This window comes from Thamnophis sirtalis, unplaced genomic scaffold (genome assembly GCF_051295495.1).
Source record: "Thamnophis sirtalis isolate CommonGarterSnake01/CBP01778 unplaced genomic scaffold, rThaSir2_p1.2 scaffold_2, whole genome shotgun sequence".
NCBI lineage: Eukaryota > Metazoa > Chordata > Lepidosauria > Squamata > Natricidae > Thamnophis > Thamnophis sirtalis.
In genome coordinates, this window is record NW_028261382.1 from 39144526 (window position 1) to 39164014 (window position 19489).

At 55.6% G+C, this 19489-nt stretch overlaps 1 protein-coding gene across 2 annotated transcripts; it reads left to right on the forward strand.

The window, feature by feature from the left end:
- Positions 1-76: 76 nt before the first annotated feature.
- On the forward strand, positions 77-19120 carry LOC106556079 (threonine--tRNA ligase 1, cytoplasmic). Of its 2 annotated transcripts, none has more exons than XM_087704986.1 (18): positions 77-217; positions 7393-7583; positions 7789-7912; positions 8914-9038; positions 9572-9689; positions 11581-11645; positions 12023-12101; positions 12775-12921; positions 13335-13433; positions 14034-14200; positions 14331-14493; positions 14625-14762; positions 15038-15115; positions 16242-16342; positions 17423-17527; positions 17746-17818; positions 18092-18206; positions 18594-19120. In XM_087704986.1, exons 1-18 carry the CDS (start codon positions 170-172, stop codon positions 18740-18742), a joined length of 2085 nt encoding a protein of 694 aa, XP_087561112.1. In that variant the 5' UTR covers positions 77-169; the 3' UTR covers positions 18743-19120. The 2 variants fall into 2 exon arrangements, with proteins under 2 accessions (XP_087561112.1, XP_087561111.1); XM_087704985.1 differs by lacking the exon at positions 77-217 and adding an exon at positions 6901-7033.
- Positions 19121-19489: the final 369 nt, after the last annotated feature.

The following is a 19489-nucleotide window of genomic DNA, read 5'->3' on the forward strand; positions in this document are numbered from 1 at the left end:
CACCCCGTTCTCCTCCTGCCTCCGTTTCCCTCTTGCTGGTTCTCTCTTCTGCCCCCTCCTCTCTCTCCCTCCCCCCCCCTCCAGCTAATCTTTCTTTTCTTTTGCAGTCTTGTAGGTTTTTGACCGTTTCTCAGGCCCGTCTCCAGTCGCTGAGGACCAGAATTCTCTGATGGACTCAATGGCTCTTTTGCTTGGTCTGGAGACAGGAGACCAGAAGGTGGGCAGTAGCCAGGCCCTGCTCTGCCTTTTCTTGGGGTGAGGGGGCTCGTGGGAGCTGAGTGGGAGTGGGGGGGGGGAGAGGGCAGGGCAGGTCCTGTGGGGCAAACCCACCTTCTCCCCCTCACTCAAACCAGGTTATGCTTGGTTGGAGGCCTCTGCTGCCCCTTCCCCTCCAGAAGCCTTAGGAGTGGGCTGGCTTCAGTCAGGAGGTCCATGCAGATCAGCCCCCCCCCCCCCTCACCAAAAGGAAGCCCCCTGAGCTTTTCTCTCCCTTTGGTTTTCTTTCCTTCCTTCCTTCCTTCCTTCCTTCCTTCCTTCCTTCCTTCCTTCCTTCCTTCCTTCCTTCCTTCCTTCCTTCCTTCCTTCCTTCCTTCCTTCTTTCTTTCTTTCTTTCTTTCTTTCTTTCTTTCTTTCTTTCTCTTTCCCCTCTTCCTAAAATCCAGCTGGTGGGAGCCACAGAGGTGGTGACGGAGAGATTTGAAATTTAAAAGGGGAGGGGTGGAAAAATGGATGCAGGGATGGGAGGTGGGGGATTCCCCCACCCCCACCCCCAAGGAGATGCTGTGCCCATGGCCTCTTTGGAATGAGCAAAGTGAAAATAACCAAGAATTAGAGTGCCCTGCTCCTCCCTCCCTTCTTTCCTTCCTTCCTTCCTTCCTTCCTTCCTCCCTTCCTTCCTTCCTTCCTTCCTTCCTTTCTGGAAAAAAAACCCTCCAAACCTCAAAGTCTCTTAATCCTGTAGTTTTCCCCCCTCCCCTTTAATCAACAGGAACCCTGTATTTTTTTTAAAAAAATAATATAGTTCAGTTGTGTGCCATTATTGCACGTGTATTTCAGCCCTGGTGTTTACAATAAGATGTACAGTTTTGATAACACTGCGTGGATTTCAGAATTCCTGGACAAACCTCTGTTCTAAGCCCTGGGCAATTCTTACATTGACTTCTTTTTTTAAAAGCAATTTTCTCTCTGTTTCTCCTTGTACAAAGTCTGCTTCCCAGAGCCAATATTTTGCAGTTGTTGTTTCCCCCCCCCCTTAAGTCAAGCACCTGGAAGAAGGGAGCCCTGTTTCCCATAGCAGTCGGGGGCTGTTACTTATAACGTCAAGATTTTGAGGTTCATAGTAGGAAAAAGCTTTGAGTTTTCAGTTCTGTCTGTCGAACGAGTGCTTTATAGCCCCCCCCCTTCCCCACATACATGGTCTGGAGATCCTGGGAAGGGGGGGGAACTTTAGTTCATGTCTCTGTGTCCCCCCTCCCTCCCCCTAGTTTGGGCCTGATGCTTCCCTGGGAAAAAAACCTCCTGTTTTCTCCTGCAGCTGAAGAAAACCAGCCACGTGGCTGATCTCTGCTTTCCTGCATGATTGCGGCCCTCCTGATGCCGCTTTAGTTGTGGGGGGCTTTTGGGGAGGGGGGGAGAGAAGCCCACTTGCGCTCTATCTAACACACCGAGGCAAAGAGGCTCCCTGCCCTCAACGGTTTCACAGGTGGCATCTCAGCTACCGGATGTAAATGTCTTGTGCCGGGTGAGCCAAAGCACTTGGCTGTCCTCGGGGTGCCCCTTATTTCGACTGCCCCCCCCATTTCTCCTGGCACTTTTGTGGATCTTTGGGGCACGGTGTCTCGGACTGGGTTAGTCCAAAGGGCTCCCGGTTCTTAAAATTGCCACCCAAAAATAAGAGAAATTTTTCGGCAATTGGCAGGAATAGAATGGGGGGGAAAAAAACACTTTTAATGGTAAAACTGTGTCGTCTTCTCTCCCCCCAAGCCCCGGCCATTTTCTTTTGTCCCCAGGTTTCATGCTTTCACGTTAAACCGTTCCCTGTTAAGGGACGGGCAGCGAACATACCCACGATGTGTGTAGAGAGTAGCAAGACAAACCAGGCTCCTTCGGAAGGAGGGGACGCTTCCCCATCTGGCTTGTTTTGCCTTTGCTTCGCTGTTCCTTTTGCATTTCACTGGAGGGGGGGGGGGTCCGGAAGGGTCCGGAGGAGCTGGAGGACAACAGAAATTAAATTTTGCAGCCTTTTCCCTGTTTTCCCAGAGAACCGCCAGCATCTCTGGGAAGGAACTGGGAGGCAGGGGATTGGGAGCTTCCAAGGGAAGTTTTATGAAGGTGGGGAGAGCCCCCTTCCATCAAAGTAGGTCATTTGGGGGGGGGAGGGTATTGGATATCAGCAGAGAGAGATGCCTGCAGGGCAATATTTAAAATGAGGAAGGCGGGGGGGGGGGGAGCAAACCCTTTGGAAAACACTGTAAATAACCATTTGCTGTGCTTTTTATTTTTGTGCCTGTTGATCTGGGTATTGTGTTGGCTTGACTTACTTTCCAGTGTTTTCTTGTGTGGGGGGGTGGGGGGGGTGGGGAAGGGGGTAGAAACAGGGAGGGAGACTGGAGAATCTCTGTGGGACACAGCAGTCTCTGCATTGTACATGAATACATTTAATAAAATGGCTAGTTTGAAGGTTTTGATATTCTTCTTGTAAATAAGCCCTCCCACAGGTATCCAGCAGGTACGCAAGGCTACTACCCCTGTGGCCGGAGAGCAGGTGCTGCCCGCCTGCCTTCCCCTCTCTTGCTTTGCAGAGTAGAATTCAAGCCGGAAGGCCCCTCCTCGCCCACCTGCCGGAGAAGACCTGCAGAGGCACATGAAGTGGCTGTGATGCAAATTGGGGGGTGGGGGGCGGGTGGGGCAGAGAACCATCACAGAAGGAAGACTCGTGGGCAGCCCACCACCACCACCACCACAAGATCCACAAGGCACGTTTTCCCGGCGAGTTTAGACTGTCCTGATTTGTGCATATTGTCTATAGTTTGGAACGGGTGCCGTTTGCAGAGAGAAGCGAGGCACCTCGGAGGCGACGCGACGGCCGTCCTCCCCTTATTTTTGTAGCGCATATTAATAAAAGTGTTCTTGACCTGGTGTGGCCTCCGTTCCTAGAGCCCGAGGGCCGGCAGTCCTTCCGCCCTCGGCTGTCCGGTGATTGATCCGCTTTGTGGTTGGATGTTGCAATAACGTGAATCGTTTTCTTCTTACGGATTCTGAGTTGATGTCCGAAATGCAGGCCGGCTCGCTTGCCTCTCAGCCTAACCTTCCTTCGCCTTTTTCTGTTGTCAACTATGTTGCTGTTATTTATTAATTTTTATATATTTATTAAAAGCTGTCACTTTATCCTTAAAAACAAAACCATGATGGGATGGAAGGGAGCCGCTGCTCGGGTGGAGGGAAAGCAAAAAAAACACCATTGAATGAGTGGGGAGAAATGTGGGTTGCAAGCTGCTGTCACCGTCATCTGCTCCCAACTGCCAGGAAGGGGCTGGGGGAGCCGTGGGAGGTGTGGGGTACGCAGGGTTTCAGTTGTGCATTCTGGCTTGTGATGGTTTGGCTCTTTGGGCCTTCATGGGGGGGGGGTGGAGGGTTGTTCTGGTGCCAAGTGCAGCCCTTTTCATGGAAACCCAAATTTCGGGCAGGAAAACAGGCATTTGCTGTGAAATAATTGGGGCTGTGGCAGGAAGGCAAATCACTTACCTGAATCTGGATTGACAACACATCAGCCCCCTGTTCCCAGTCCAAGGCCGAAAAATAGCCTTGTCCTTTTGTTATTTGGAGAGCTGTTTTCGAGAGAGGCTCTGGGGCTGCACATTCCACCCAAACGTGTTATGCAGACATGTAGCATGCAAACATGTAGCTCTGCACTCTTAAGGTGCCTTTGGGGGATCCCGGAATTCCTCTTAGGAGGATGGGAGCGCTGGGTTCCTTTCCCATGCTCCCCCCCCCATTCTAGTTGTGCTGCTGAGCATATGTACCTGGAATATGGAAGCCGCCCATAGAATCCTCCTGCTGCTTCTCATTTTGGTCCAATATTTATGGCTCGGGTTGCAGAAAACACTCAAAAAAAGTGAGGAAGCGCCACAGGGCCTCCACAACATTTCCTCAAATCAGTGCTCTTTCGGCAGGTGAGGTGTTCCCATGGCCCCAGTTCGTTTGGGATCAGCCTCTGCCACACTTGGGCTGCTTCTGCTAATACGGAAAGGCACTTCACCAGTTTTGCCAGGGAGAGTTCAGGTGCTGGCAAAACTTTGTGAGAAAATCGCCTTCCTGGCGTCCTTGGACGGCAGAACCAAATGGCGAAAGAACCACTTTTAATTTTGGGCATTGTATGGCAAACGGGTCCCAGGGCTGGTGATCTGGGGAAGGGTGCAACCAGGATGCTTGTGGAGATTCTCAATCCTCCAGCTCATGGTGGTCCCAAAGGTGCTTTTCAAGGGGCAACCGGACTTTTCTTATTTCCTTTCCCTGAAAACATCCTGCCTCTCATCCAAGTAGCTTCTTCAGTTCTTCACTGAATTAACTGGCTTTCCCTGAAGAAGCTTATTGGATGAGAATGTTTTCAGGGAAAGAGACCAAGAAAACCAGTTGATTTTTGAAAAGCACCTTTGGGACAGGATCTTAGGGAGGAGGAAGAGGAGGAGGCCTGCTTCGTTGCTTGGCCTCCACTTTCCACCTTGGAGTGAGCAAAGCCAGGAGGCTGATGGCGGTTAATGCTTTTGACCATGCCCTCCTCCGCTTCCTTGAAGACGGGCGCTAGAAAGCTGGCCAGGAACTGAAAGTGCCACCTGACTTGTAAGCTGGCGGATCACACTTCACTTTGAACCCCTTGTGTTTAAACTTCGTTAAACTTTGTATTGCTGGATCTGCTTCGATTTGGATTGGCCAAAGACAGGCTCAAAATAATTCTGCCGCTTCCAGAGAGTTGCTATACGGTGCAAAAAAGGCCCAGCAAGCGAAGCCAATGTGTCTTCTGTTGATGCCATTAGCTGACCTGGGTTAGTTTTAAGGGGCTGGATGCGTTTCTGGCTTAATGTGTTGTGGGAATGCAGCCTGGGGTCACATTAGCTGAAGGGGGAAGCCAGGGGCTGCAGTGCTGCAGGAGGAAATGATGGGGTGGAATTGTTGCCGAAGGCCCATTAAAGCTACAATTCTGAGCACAATTGCATGGTAGAATTTTCTACTGATCTGCAAAGGTAAACAAATGTGTGGATGGAAACCTTGGACTTGGAGGAGAACCGAGGCAAAAGGCCCTCTGGAATTTGGGAGAAATCCCAGGGCGATGTTAGGCTTGCTTGGAGGGACCAGGCCGCGTGGCACGTAGATAGGAGTTAGGCGTGAATGCATGCCAAAGCCCTCGGCTGCCCTCTGTAGATTGGGGGGGTGAGAAGCAGCTAAGGGCTCTTTTTTTGAGATGGATTGCAAATGGGATTCAAGGCAAGGATTGTAACTGGGAAGTCGCTGAGGGGCTTCCTTTTGTCTATGTGGGAAGGGGGTTGGGTCGGGAGGGGGTACAGAAGTGACACCTTGTGGCAGTGCCTGGAGATGTCGAGTTGGGATTTGTGATGGAATTGCTTGGCTGTGACTTGGCCCGCAGAGTTTGTCGTGATTGCTGCCAATCCAGGGTCTGTGCACGTAACATCCAGGGCTGTAGTGTAATTTGCTTGATTTTGTCTAATCCCTGGCTCAAATATGTGATGATGTGTGATGGGAAGACCCAGCAACCTCCACATCTACCTTGGTTCGACTTTGTTCTCTCCCCTTTGATTGTTTGAATGGATTCGTAATGCCAACAGGATCTCTGCTTCATGTCACGGCTATCGTTCGCGGCTCTGCTTGTGCAACGTAGCTCTGCGTTCTTTTCTCCCTACTTTATCAAGACAGGCATCTGATTGTTACCTTGTTTTTTTTTATGTCCATTCGCGCTTTTACCAGTTTAGAAGTGAATCAGGGAAGGAAGGCACCGTCTGGATGGTTTCTTGTTGTGTCTTTCTCTGAAGGCCCATTGAAGGGACTCTATGCTTTGTGATAGACTGGGGGTAAACTGCTTGCTCAGCGGATGGACTGATTCATTTTGCTGATTCTTTTTTTCTCTTCTTGGGTCCCAAGAATGCAATTGTAACAACCCATTCTGTGGGGAAAGCCCTGTTGAGCTAAGATGGGCAGTGGCCTTGTCTGGCATTTGGGGGAACTTTAAAAGCCTGAGAAAGGCAGGCAGGTCTTCTCTGCACAGGCTTTAATACAGGGGTGTCCAAACTTGGGAACTTTAAGACTCGTGGACTTCAACTCAAGTTGAAGTCCACAAATCTTAAAAAGTTCCCAAGTTTGGACGCCCCTGCTTTAATATAATAAAGGAGAAAGCAGGGCAATGAGAAGCCAGTATTGGTAGGAACTCAGGGCTGAAAGCTGATGGTTGCATCTGGTGGAGTCCAAGAGAGGGAGGGGCCTTGTGCCTTTAATCCCCCCTCCTCAAAAGGGGGGATGAGTCCAAGGGGGGGGGGGGAGCGCAGGTTTCAATTTGCCTTTTGCAGCAGTTAGGAAGATCCCTTTTTTTCTCTCAATTAGTTAAAAGCACATTCAGGGCGGCGTTGAGGGAGTCCTAAATTGCCTAAAAATATCATTTTTGGGTGGGGGGATAGCGGGGGGGGGCGGGAGGCTATCGCTCCAAACGAAGCCGGAACGTTCGTTTCCTCGGGTTTTTGTTGCAGTGGGGGAAAGAAAACAACGGCGTCCCTCATTCCGGGGCTGGCACGCGCGGGAGAGCCTAATTGGCCGGCCGCGCAACCAATCCGCGCTCTTCCCCTCCTTTTTTTTTTTTTGCGCAGGCTGGGCCACGCCCACCCGCTGCCTGGCTTCGCGTGTCCGGGTCGCCCCGGGGAAGGACGCGCGGGTTTTGCACGTGGGGACGCGGGTTCCCCGAGAGATGCGGGTCCTTCGCGCCTGGAAGAAGATCTGGGCGAGGAGGGGCGGCCCCCGCCGAGAATACACGGTCCGCTGCCTTTCTTTGTTTTTCCGGGGCGGTTCTAAGAGGTTCCAGGGCGTGACAGGCAGGCATTCAACCGGGAAGGCTGGACCTGGGTTTTTAAGTGCTCCTTTTTGCTGGTGCATGCAAATTTCGTTGCATTTATTTTGTACAATGGCAATAAAGGCAGTATGTATATGTATATGTATGTGCAGGTTTAGGACTGCCCAATAAGGCAGATTTTGGGAGAGAGGGTTGGCAGTTGGCATGTTCACTTCCCCTCCCAATGGTTCGCCTCTTCGTATGTTGAGTCTGGCTGTGTCTTTGGGTCTTTCCCGCACAAGAGTCTCATGGTGGTCCCCTTTCTGTTCTCTCTCCTTTCCTAGGCAGCATCTCTTCCTTCCCAAGTTGCAGAGCGCCTGGCCTTGTTCCAGAGGCTGAAGGCTGCTGCGGACGAGCGCCAAGCAGAGCGAACCCTCTGGGAGAGGCGTCCAATTTTGGTCTCCTTGCCAGATGGCCAAAGCGTCGAGTGCGAGTCCTGGACTACCACCCCTTATCAGCTGGCCTTGCAGATCAGGTGAGCCTTAAAACACTCAAAACAGCCCTTTGCAAAATGTTTCCTATAAACAGATTCCCGAGATACTTTTTTTTTCCCCTCGTGGAGTGGCATTTATTTATTCCAGGCACATGGGTGTTTTCCTTTTTTTTAAATCGTTCATTGATCCGAATGAATCTAAACTCTCCTTTGTTGTTATCCCCACCCCCACCCTACTCCCCCCCAGCCAGAGTCTGGCCAAGACCGTGGTAACGGCCCGTGTGAACGGAAGCCTTCATGATTTGGACCGTCCTCTGGAGGGTGACGCCACTGTGGATTTTGTGGGGTTTGATTCTCAGGCCGGACAAGAGGTGAGGAGCAAGGAAGGGGCCCATTTCTTTGGGAAAGAGGGAAATGGGTGGGGGGGTTGCTGCGATTTCTCCGCGGGTCGTTCATGAAGCCAATGTGGAAGGAAGACTCGGACACGAATTCCCTTCGGGACGAACTGACCCGGAACAGAACCCGGGGGGTCCTCTTTTATTGATCATACACAAGGGAGGGGTGGATTCACATAGCCAATGGGGACCAATCACGATTGTGCCCGTTTACGGTACATGGTAAAGGATACTCATAATCAATAAACCTTTTATCATCATGTAAACTTCCAATCCTTTGTGAGTTAATCAGTTGTAACCCCTGATTTAATTAACGAACTCCCTGATTTAATCAACGCTTATAATTAAGAGTCTGTGATTGCTGATCTTACTTAGCGTTAAGAGGTAAACAGTTGGTCTTACTGATCCAATCATATGGTTAGTCATTACTTCTATACGTGTTTCAGCATGGCTAACGTATGTGCCTGCGCGTATATCGCAACAGGTTGCAGGCTCAGCCTTCGGTTGGCAGCGCTTCAGTCTGCCAAGGGCACCTCTCCCCCCCCCCCTAAGAAAAGATAGCAATAGCAATAGCAGTTAGACTTATATACCGCTTCATAGGGCTTTCAGCCCTCTCTAAGCCGTTTACAGAGTCAGCATATCGCCCCCAACAACAATCCGGGTCCTCATTTTACTCACCTCGGAAGGACGGAAGGCTGAGTCAACCCTTGAGCCGGTGAGATTTGAACCGCCGAACTGCAGAACTAGCAGCCAGCTGAAGTAGCCTGCAGTGCTGCATTTAACCACTGAGCCACCAAAGAGGGGTCCTTTTCTAGCTGAGCTCAGAAGGACCACTTCCAAGAAAGGGGCCCATCTTTTGCCCCCATGTCCTTCCCTACGTGTCTCTCTCGGCAAGGAATAACTCAGCAGGCCAACTTTGCTCAGTGGCCCCAGGAAGGCCGGTGCCCGACCGACCCTCTCCCTGAATTCCTCCCCAGCTCTTCTGGCATTCCAGCGCCCACCTCCTGGGCGAGGCTGCTGAGCGCTTCTATGGAGCCCTGCTGTGCCACGGGCCCAGTACCGACGAAGGCTTCTTCTACGACCTGTATTTGGACGAGGAACGGTAGGTGGGAACCCGGGCAGAGTTCGGGCAGGACGTTAACAGCCCCCGAGAGGAGGTGGGGTGGCTCTGTTCACTGTTGTTTTTTGCTGTGTTTTCTGCACTGAGCAGGGGTTGGTCTGGATGGCCTCGGGGGGGTCCCTTCAGGCTGCAGGATTCTGTAAACAAAAGGAATGGCTATTGTGTAATCCCTCCTCCTTCGCCCAACGTTTCTGCCCTGTCAGTAGCCCCCATTGGAGGGAGGTGCCTCTCACGTCAATGAAGGAGCCTGTCGTACTTCTAACGCCCACTAGGTGTCCTCGCAGGCTGTGCTGTGAAGTGGTTTGGGTAGAAGGGCCCAGCAGGTGGCAGCATTGTTTAAGCTGACTCGGAAGGGGGACCACCAGGAGATCCCCAAGGCATAGGCAGGCTTAAAAAGACCCTGGCAAAGAGGAGGAAGAACTCTGCCCTTGGTGGCTCAATTTCCCCCCAACGCCCCCAGTTTAATTACAGCTTCCCCCCACCCGCCTCCCAACCCCCGAATCTTCCCACCCCAGGAAGGTGTCCAGTAAAGACCTCCCTGTCCTGGAAGAACTCTGCAAAGGGACCATCGCAGCCGAGGTCCCTTTTGAGCGGCTGGAGGTCTCCCGAGAGGATCTGCTGGAGCTCTTCAAGGTAGGATCCCTTCAATCCGGGGCTCCTGATGGGAGTTGTAGTCCATCCCCTTCAGAGGCCCTGCGTGTGGGGACAGAAAGGCAGCCTTCAGCCTCTTTTAGGTGGACATTGGGAGAGGTCAATCGTCCCTGTTGTTTCTTTAACCCAGTGGTTCCCAAACTTGGCCACTTTAAGACTTGTGGACTTCAATTCCCAGAATTCCCTTGTGGCTGGCTGGGGAATTCTGGGAGTTGAAGTCCACAAGTCTTAAAAGTGGCCAAAGTTGGAGCCCTCCAAGGCTGCCTGGAGAATTCTGGGAGTTGAAGTCCACAAGTCTTAAAAGTTGCCAAGTTTGGGAACCACTGCTTTAACCCAACATGCCAGGTGAGTCGAATCTGCCCATTGTTTTGGGGGGAGCTTCAGAACGTGGCACTTCTGCCCCTCGGCCAGCTGGAGCCCTTCTCTGCTTTAACGGAGAGGCTTCCAAGCCCTTGGCGGTGCCCACAGCCGCTGCTTCCCCGCTGGGGAACGTCCCAGCCCAGATTTTAATCCTGTAAATTTAACCCGTCTGGGGAGTGGAACTGGTTGCTCAAGGCTTCCGCGCGGCTGACACACGTTTTAAAAACGGGAACAGAGCGGCTCGGAGGGCCGCCACAGGATGTGAGAAGGAGGCTTTGCAGTTTTCTTAGTCACCGTGTTCCAACGTAGAGCCTCTGTGGTCAGGAGCAGTCTACCTTAAGCGCCCGTCGCCGCAGAGCCGCTGTTTTAAGGAAACAGGAAGTCCGGGCGAAAAAAAAAAGGCCGATGATCTGAATAAGGAGGATTGTTTTTTCCAACCAAAACAACTTGGACGTTGCCACGGGTGACCCACGGATGAGCCAGCATATTTTTTTTTCCAGGGGCCAGTTCAGAAAAAAATTGGCCTTGCGGTTTTTATTTACTTCGTTCTTTTTCACTTAATCGTCCTTGGGCAAAACTTGTCCTGGAGAGGATGACCGGTAAACCTGTAATTAAAAAGCACAATCGAAAACAACACAGAAGTTCGCCGCAACCTACTTTGGCAGCCGGGGTGACCTAATTTTTAAAAGGATCCCAAGGTCTTTTGCCGCCCCCGAGAGCAACCGGAAAGGGTCAGGCCTCACCTCTAGTGGCAGGGAGTCCCCAAGACCCTGGAAACCTTTTTGATAGAGAGATTGAAGTGGAGCCAGGTGGCTAACTCTGATTTATTTCTGGTTTTCCCAAAGTGGGGGTTCCCTTTAAAAAACAGCAGAGGCCAGGGGGGTTTTTAGGCTGTTTTGATCATTTGTAGACAATTTAATTTAATTTAATTATCAAAATTTATATGCCGCCCAATCCCGAAGGACTCCGGGAAGTGCATTTTGAGCCAAGGTGGCGCAGTGGTTAAATGCAGCACTGCAGGCTACTTCAGGCTGACTGCAGTTCAGCAGTTCAGCTGTTCAAATCCCACCAGGCTCAAGGTTGACTCAGCCTTCCATCCTTCCGAGGTGGGTGAAATGAGGACCCGGATTGTTGTTGGGGGCGATATGCTGACTCTGTAAACCGCTTAGAGAGGGCTGGAAGCCCTATGAAGCGGTATATAAATCCAACAATTGCTATTGCTATTGCATTTTGCCCCAGGAGGAGAAGAAATGCTCCTTCTTTTAAACTGGGGAAGGTTTGATACTTAGTCCAGCCATGTTTGCCCTGGACTTCGGCCTCAAGCCACTGACCCATCCTGGTGGGGATGGGGGCAGATGAGCTGGCAGATGAGCTGGCTTCCCTCTGGCTCTGCCGCCTTTGAGGCCATGGAAAGGGGTTTCTGTGAGACCCTTAAAAAAACGAATCAATGGGGAGGGGGCCCTGCGTCCTTCGGCAGCCCCGACGGGAATCGGTTTCTCTTCCTGCCTTTCAGCACAACCGGTTCAAGCTGGATATCATCGGTCGGCGGGTGAAGTCTCGGACTGCCACCGTGTACAGGTGAGCCTGCAGCAGGTGGGGAGGGAGGGGGGTGGTGGCTGCCCAGTGGCCCCCTCCCCAGATCTACAGCCCCTGAGGATTCCCCCAGGCCTCTTCGGTGTCCATGTTCGGCTGGATTGTCTCGCTTGCTGGAGTTACCTACAAGCCAGACCGCCCTGCAACCTTGCTCTGGGTGTCTAGAAACACGGTGGCTTTAGCAAATCCTGCCGGGGCTTCACACACGCCCATGAGGGCTAGAAACCTGGCAAGTGTTCAGATGACTCGATTGACAAAAAGGCAGCTGTAATTCTCGTGAGTTTTGCAACAAGCCCTCAAAAGGACTAGGCTGGCCTGCTTTCCGCGTGGCCTGATCCCACTTCCTCTTTTCCGTGCTCCAGATGCGGGACGTTAGTCGACCTCTGTCGTGGCCCCCACCTGCGGCACAGCGGGGTGATCCGAGCCCTGAAACTCCTCAAGGTTTGTGCCCCCCCCCCCAAGACACAAAGGGGGCCCCCAAGTGTCCGATGCTTTTTTGTAAACAGCCCAGAGAGCTTCAGCTGTCGGGCAGTTTAAAATGCTTTTAATAAATAAGAATACATTGCGACTTGAAGCCCTGTGGACTTCAACTCCCAGAATCCCCCAGCCAGCACAGCTGGCTGGGGGATTCTGGGAGTTGAAGTCCACAGGGCTTCAAGTCGTCAAGGTTGAGAAACATTGGTTTAAAGTTTGTGGACTTCAACTCCCAGAATCCCTCAACCAGTTATACGGGGCTGGCTGGGGAATTCTGGGAGTTGAAGTCCAGCAGCCTTATAAGTTTAGAGACCTCTGGATTATGGAAGAGCAACCCCCCCCCCAGGGGGTTGTAAAGAGGCCAGACTTCCCCCCCCCTTCCCCTCTGCAAACTCCATGGCTTCTTGTCTCCCTGTCCTGAAGCAGAAGGATGGGATATGTAGTCTCTCCCATTGAGGCTGCGCCCTTGCCCATCCTCCCTGGAGAACGGGGGACTTGTGGGGTGGTGGTAGTGTCTGTGCCCTGTGGGTAAATCTGGGGCTCGATGAAGCCAGAGGGGCAGGGAGGCCCCTAGCCGAACTGGCACAGCCCCCCAGGAGCCCCCTCAAAGGTGCCCACCCACCCTCTTCTTCCTTGGCAGAACTCCGGCACCTCCTGGCAAGGGGATCCCTCCGGAGAGTCCCTCCAGCGCATTTATGGCATCGCTTTCCCCAGCGCCCAGCAGTTGGCGGCCTGGGAGCGTGCCCAGGAGGAGGCCGCCCGGCGGGACCACCGGCGCATTGGAAAGGTGGGTGCTCCGTCGCCCCATGCCCATTACGGCCTCCCTGGGCCACGGAGAAACCCTGGTGGTGCCCCGAGGGGCCCCTTTGCAAACCTCCGTGCCTCTTGGAGCATCCTGGGTGGTTTTGCCCAAGAATCGCAATTCCCATGCGGCTGACATCTTGAGAGAATGGCTCTTCTGGCCTCCTTCTGGACTAGAAACTTGGGGTGGCATCTTCAAACAAAAAGGGAGGGGTTTTTTTTAAGTAACTTTCCTCCCCAAAGCAAGTGGCTTTTCCCCCTCTGGGTGCTTGTGGGATTGAATCTAGGGCGAAATGGAGAGGAGGGGGTGCAACCTGATTAGGGGGGGGGGTGTCTGTGCCAGCCTGCCGTCTCCGAGGGGAATTTTGGAAATCCTCCGTCTCTCTGATTCCTCCGCAGGAGCAAGAGCTTTTCTTCTTCCACCCGCTGAGTCCTGGCAGCTGTTTCTTCCTCCCCAAAGGGACCCACATCTACACAACCCTCATGGGCTTCATCAAGGTGTGTCTGTGTGTCTGTGTGTGTCGTTGTGTTGCGTGGAACAGAATCTGCCACTGCGGTGGGTGGTAGAATAACTGCCAAAAAGGGGGCGAAAGGGGGCTGGTTTGGGGAAGCCTGGTGGGCTGGAGAGAGAGGAGGGGAGCCAGATCAATCAATTATTAAGCTTCTAGCCAGCCATCTCTAGCAAGGGGGGGCTCTTGGGGGAGGGAGGGGGGGGCTACAAATCACTGAAAAATAATAAGATTCAAATGAGCCGAAATATTGAAATATTATTAAAGAGGGTTGAGGGGCTTAGAAAGGGGCAGCAAAGGGAGGCTCTCCTTCGGCTGGGCTTCGGGGGGGGGGGAAGGGAGGGTCCATCCCAGACCCTCCCCCATCCAAGTAATTGGGTTTTGGGGGGAGAGGGGGCTTGTTAAACTTTGGGGAGGGCCGTTCCTCCAGGGCAGGAGAATCAGAGACCTAGAAAGCTGTTTTGGCGAGAGGATATTCCCGGAGCTGGGACGGTTTTCACATCCATGCGCAGGAGGCCCGAAAGGCGGGTGTGGGGAGAAGCAGAGGGAGTGGGGGTCTTCTTGCTCAAACGGGCCCCTTTCCTGCCAGAGCGAGTACCTTAAGCGCGGCTACTCCGAAGTCGTCACCCCCAACATCTTCAACGCCAAACTCTGGGAGATCTCCGGCCACTGGGAGCATTACGGGGAGCACATGTTCAGCTTCCCTGTGGAGGAGCAGACCTTCGCACTCAAGCCCATGAACTGTCCCGGCCACTGGTGAGAACGGGGTGGGGTGGGAGGGTATTGGGTTCAAGATCCAGAGGCAAACCCTCTTCTGGATTTTGGGGGGGCGCGGCCAAGAGGGCTTCCTTCTGGGGGCTGAGAGCCCTTCGCTCCTGTCCGACAGCCTCATGTTCGCCCACCGGCCCCGATCCTGGCGGGAGCTGCCCCTGCGGCTGGCCGACTTCGGGGTGCTCCACCGCAACGAGGCCTCGGGGGCCCTGACGGGGCTGACGCGGGTCCGGCGCTTCCAGCAGGACGACGCCCACATCTTCTGCTCCATGGATCAGGTGGGGATGCCAGCGTGGCTGAACCGAGAGCTTTACCCCGCATGGGCTGAGCACGCCTGATGCCCGCTGGGGAGGGGGCTGCCAGGGCAAGCAACTGAGGACCCCCCCTCCCTCTCCGCTTCCCAATTCAGCTGGGGGACGAGATCAGAGGCTGCCTGGATTTCCTGCAGGCCGTTTACTCCGTCTTCGGATTCACGTTCCGCTTTTTCCTCTCCACCCGCCCCAAGAACTTCCTCGGGGACCCCCCACTCTGGGACCAGGCCGAGCAGGTAAGAGTGGGGCACCAGCAGCCTCGCCCTCCCCCCTCTGGCAGGGGGTCCTCCCATTGAGGGTGAGCTGCCGGCGCAGAGAGCCCGGGTGCTGGGCGGAGGGGGTGGGGGGCTTGGAGCGCCTCTGTCTCCCCGTCTTGAGTGAGGATTGGGGGGGGGGATTTTCCCATGCCAGAGACGGGCTTTTCGTGTGGGGGGTCAGGACAGGCTCCCTCCCTGCCGGGGGGGGGGCTTTCAAACGCGGCTCCTGACGGCTCCCCCTTTTTCCCTCCCAGCTGCTGGAACAGAGCCTGCAGGAGTTTGGGGAGCCGTGGGAGCTGAACCCCGGGGACGGCGCCTTCTACGGGCCCAAGGTCAGTTGAGTAGCAGCAGAATCGGAAGACGGAGGGGTTCCTGGGGGTCATCTAGCCCATCCCCTGGCGGAGGGGAGACATTTTGACCAGAGGCTTTTAGGCACGGAGTGTGAGGGCTCTCCTCTCCAAAGAAGGCAGCCACAACGCCCGCCCCTCCGGCTTTTTTGGGGGGGGTGACGGGTGGGAGGGGGCCTCCTCCTCCTCCTCCCCCCACAGCCCCAGGTGCTTCTGAAGGGGGCCAGGCGGGACTCCGAGAGAGAAGCCACTTCATCCGTGAGTCACCACTGAAGTGTTCGTGTTTTGGGCGTGGCCCCCCCAAGGCAGGCTCTGCCCCCTCCCCCCCCCCCCCGTATGGTTTATGGGGTGATTCTGATCTGAGGATCGTAAATCTCTTGAGTCTTCCCTCTGCCAACCGGAAGGGCAGCCAGGGGCCGAAGGGGAAGGCAGCTGTGCCATCCTCCTTCCTCCACTCCTGACCTCAAGCATTCCTGTCTGCTGAGTGGGTCTCTTCCGGGCCAGGAATCCCATCCTCCTCCTCCTCCTCGGGGCTGCTGGCCCTTTGATGCCAACCCCATGCCTGGCACATGGGGGGAGGGAGGGGGGATTGCCTCTTGCCACATAAGTGGGCGGCTATATAGAGCCGTGTGCTGAATGGGGGGGCCAAGTTTCTAGCTCCCATGAATCGCACTTTTTACCTCTGAATTGTACGGCGAAGCTTTTGGGGGCCCCAGTCAGTTCCCTGCCCCAGAGGGCAGCGGTTCAGGAGCCGAGTTCGAAACGCGGAGCCTCCTGAGGGAGGGGGGTGAGTGGCACAGCCGGACGTCCGAGCGGTGCAGATCCTCAGATCCTCCTGGACACGCAGGGCCGGCTCCCCTCCTCCGCCCAGTTCAGCCTTTTATGATCTCAGAAGCCGTCAGAGAAAAATGTTCCTTTAGGGCTGGGCTGCCCGTCCGATGCCCGGATGCCACCTCCCATCTCCTCCGGCTTAGCAGCAGAGTTCAGGCCCAGAAGGGCCGGATCCTTTCCCTGGATCTCCTCCCCCCCCCTCCAGATCCCACGGGTGGGGCTTCTCTGCGGACGGTGGGCCCCGTCTCTGCCCTGCTGACCCTCCGTCCGTCTCTCGCAGGTGGACATTCAGATCCAGGACGCTCTGGGGCGATACCACCAGTGTGCCACCATTCAGCTGGACTTCCAGATGCCCCTTCGCTTCGACCTCTCCTACAAGGGGTGAGGGGCCTTCCCTCCCTGGGGAAGAACGTGGGGAACCCCTCCCCTCCTACCCCCCAGGCTAGAAAGTGGCTCGGTCGCAGAAGATTTGGGGAACCCTCCTGGTGCTCCTCTCTGCAGAGCAAGCCCCCCTCCCCAAGCCACCCCTTCCTTCGCCCCCAAATCCTCTTTTTTTTCTTACGCCCATATTTTTTGGGCTGCCCCCCCCCCCCAAGAAGAAAAATCAGGTTTGCATGACGTGAATCCCCAAAACGGCCTTTTTGGTCCCATCTGTGGGTCCTTCTCCTTTTCTTTAAAAAAACAACAACATCAAGCATGATCTAAGCGTGTCAGCTCAGCCGTGACCGCAGAAGCCCTGCGTGACGCCTGCGGGGACTCACGGACGCAGGTGGGAGGGGCGCTTCCGTCAGAGCCCCCAGTTCCCCTTTTCCCTTCCCCCGGCTGAGGCCCTTCTGTTTCCCCCACCCCCCTTGCAAGGGGAAGAGGAACCGCCAAGCAGGAATCCCGGGGGGGCAGGGGGGAGGCAGAGACGGAGGGTGAAAGGGGGTGGTGGGTGGCATCAGCCGGGCTCCGGTGCCACAGCCAGAAGCCCCCCCAAAGATGGATGCTCCTCCAGTTGGTCATTTAAAAAAAACATTCGGATTGGGGCTGAATTGCATAGCGTTTCTCGGCCCTCCAATGCAGAATAAAGTTCTGTCCAAGCCCCCCCCTCCCCTCAGCCCAAAAAGCGGGGGGGGGGCAGCAGAGAAGGCCAGAATTGGGCTCAATGCCAGCCCTCTGCAGGCCCATCTCCCCTCCAGCTGCTCTTGAATAGAAACAGGACCTTTGCGATTTCCAACTTCCTAGTCCTTATGAAGGCCTTTAAAGGGCTGCTTCAAAGCATTGTGTGTAGGGGGGGGGATTCCCTTCAAGCCTGCACGGTGAGAGCCCCCCCCCTTTTTTTTTCTCTGATTAAAAGACGAGGGCCTGCAGAACAGTGTACCCCTCTTTAGTCTGGCTGGGCACCCCCAAAAGGTGGTGGGCGGAGGCCCCCCGGGGGTGGCACGAGAGTCCCAGCCCCGCCCTCTGTCTCCCCTGCAGCAGGGACGGTGGGACCCCCGAGAGGCCGGTCATGATCCACCGGGCAGTGCTCGGCTCCGTGGAGAGGATGATGGCTGTCTTGGCCGAGAATTACGGGGGCAAGTGGTGAGTGAGTCGGGGGCCACTGAGTGTGGGGGGGGGGGGAGACAGGGGGCTCAAGAGCCACAAAAGGGGGTTTCCCCCAAGGGGGCAGGAATTGAACCCTGCTTCCAGTTAGGAGGGAGAGCGGCCCAGGGGGAGCGGTGGGGGGGGGGTTGGGGGTCTCCAGGGTGGGCTTGGCTGGAGGGGGTGTCTGAGCTGTCTGCTCTGCTCCCCTCCCCCAGGCCCTTCTGGCTCTCCCCCTCCCAAATCATGGTGATTCCGGTGGGCCCAGATGCAGAGGACTACGCTGGAGAGGTGAGAGCTGAGCCCCCTCCCCAATGGCCTGGCCAGGGGGGAGGAAATTGGGGGGGGAGAAAGGCTGAAATGGGGGCCTCAGGGTGGATGGAGGGGATGGGGAAATTGCGCCCCCCCATTTGGCAAGCGACCAAATCCATTGCAAATGCTGAGAGAACCCCCTATAATTGGGGAGTGGGCATCCCCACAGCCTCCCCCCTCTGTGACTCCCAGTGCAGCCGGGGGGGAGGGGGCAGTGGCTGAACTGGCCTTGCTGGACTCTCCTCCGGGCAGGTCCACCGGCTCTTCCACCAGGCCGGCTTCCAGGCAGACCTGGATGCCGATTCGGGGGTGACCCTCAACCGCAAAATCCGGAGGGCCCAGTTGGCCCAGTACAACTTCCAGTTCGGTGAGTTGGCATTGCCCGGAGTGAAGGGGCCTGGGAGGCGGGCAGGGGGATTGGGGGTCCGAGGAGAAGGTGGGCCACCAGAACCTCAAGAGAGGACCAGGTGTCCCATGTTGCTGGGCCGAAGGATCCACCACGCAACCGCCCGGAGGTTGCGGGAGATCTCCCTTCTTGCGGTCACTCAAACCGCTTCTGCTCGGCTCCGCAGGGGGATTTTGGGATGTAGCCGGGGAAAAATACAGAACTGGACTCGTCAGGTTTCTGGCCCTCAGTGTTTTGTGAGCAGGCAGGCAGGCAGGCTGGCGCGCAGGGCCAAGGGGTTTATGCTTCCGGGAGCTGCTGGGTGGCCAGGCTGCTCCTGGGGTGACGGGCGGCTTCTCCCCCCTGCAGTGGTCGGCCGGAAGGAAATGACCCACCGCACCGTGAATGTCCGCAGCCGGGACAACCACCGCCACGGCGAGAGGGATCTGCAGGAGGTGCAGCGCCGGCTGCGGGAGCTCCAGGAGACGCGGGTGAGGAACGCGGAGGAGCTCTTCTGAGCCAAAGGCAGGGTCCACCGCAGGGCTGGCGCGGCTCACGCACCCAAGAGGAGACCTCCAGGCTTCGTTCCAAGGGCCTAGTCCTCACCGAGGAGCACGAAGGCTGAGAAGGCTGAGGATCTCTCCCTCCTTGCTGACTGCTCTGCAGATGCCACCCCTCCCTCGGTGGGCAGCTTCCTGGAGCGTCACCTGGGCTGAGTCACCTGCCCCCCTCTGGAGGTTCTGGGAAGGTGTCGCACCCGCTTCCCCGCCCTTTCCCGGAGCCCTGCGTGGCTGTATTTGGGGGAGGGGCTGCACGAACCTTTCCTGGCCACTGAAGGTCAGCTTACCAGTTAGATCTGGATGCCCTGGCCAGGCCCCCCCTCCCTCCCTCCCTTCCTCCTGCCGATAAGGGCTGATGCCCAAGGAGTGACACGGAGGAAGCTCTGGGGGGGGGGGTCCTTCCCCCACCTGACTCAGGAGCTGCCCCCCCCTCACTTGAAGCTCTGCAAAGGAGAGAGAGCGGCTGGGGAGGGGCCCTTTGACCTCCCTTCCTCCGGAAGATTCCTCCCATCTCTGTGAAACCGAACCTCCATGTTCCAAGGCAGTCTACCTCCCTGTACGGGGAAGTCTTTCCGGGGAACAGGACGTCCCGGCCTGACAGGCCTCCCCCGCCTTGGTGACGGCTCCCAAAAACAGTCCATTTCCCCCCCCTCCCCACAAAGGTGGCTCCGTTGGTCAGCGCTGACTCAGGAGTGCTTGGACCAG

Excerpts from the sequence above, each read along its gene's own strand:
- LOC106556079 (XM_087704985.1), top strand. The coding sequence starts at position 6,968 with ATGCGGGTCCTTCGCGCCTGGAAGAAGATCTGGGCGAGGAGGGGCGGC. Across the intron at positions 12,102-12,774 it reads GAGCCCTGAAACTCCTCAAG|AACTCCGGCACCTCCTGGCA; the intron begins GTTTGTGCCCCC and ends CTTCCTTGGCAG. Across the intron at positions 15,116-16,241 it reads GCGCCTTCTACGGGCCCAAG|GTGGACATTCAGATCCAGGA; the intron begins GTCAGTTGAGTA and ends CGTCTCTCGCAG.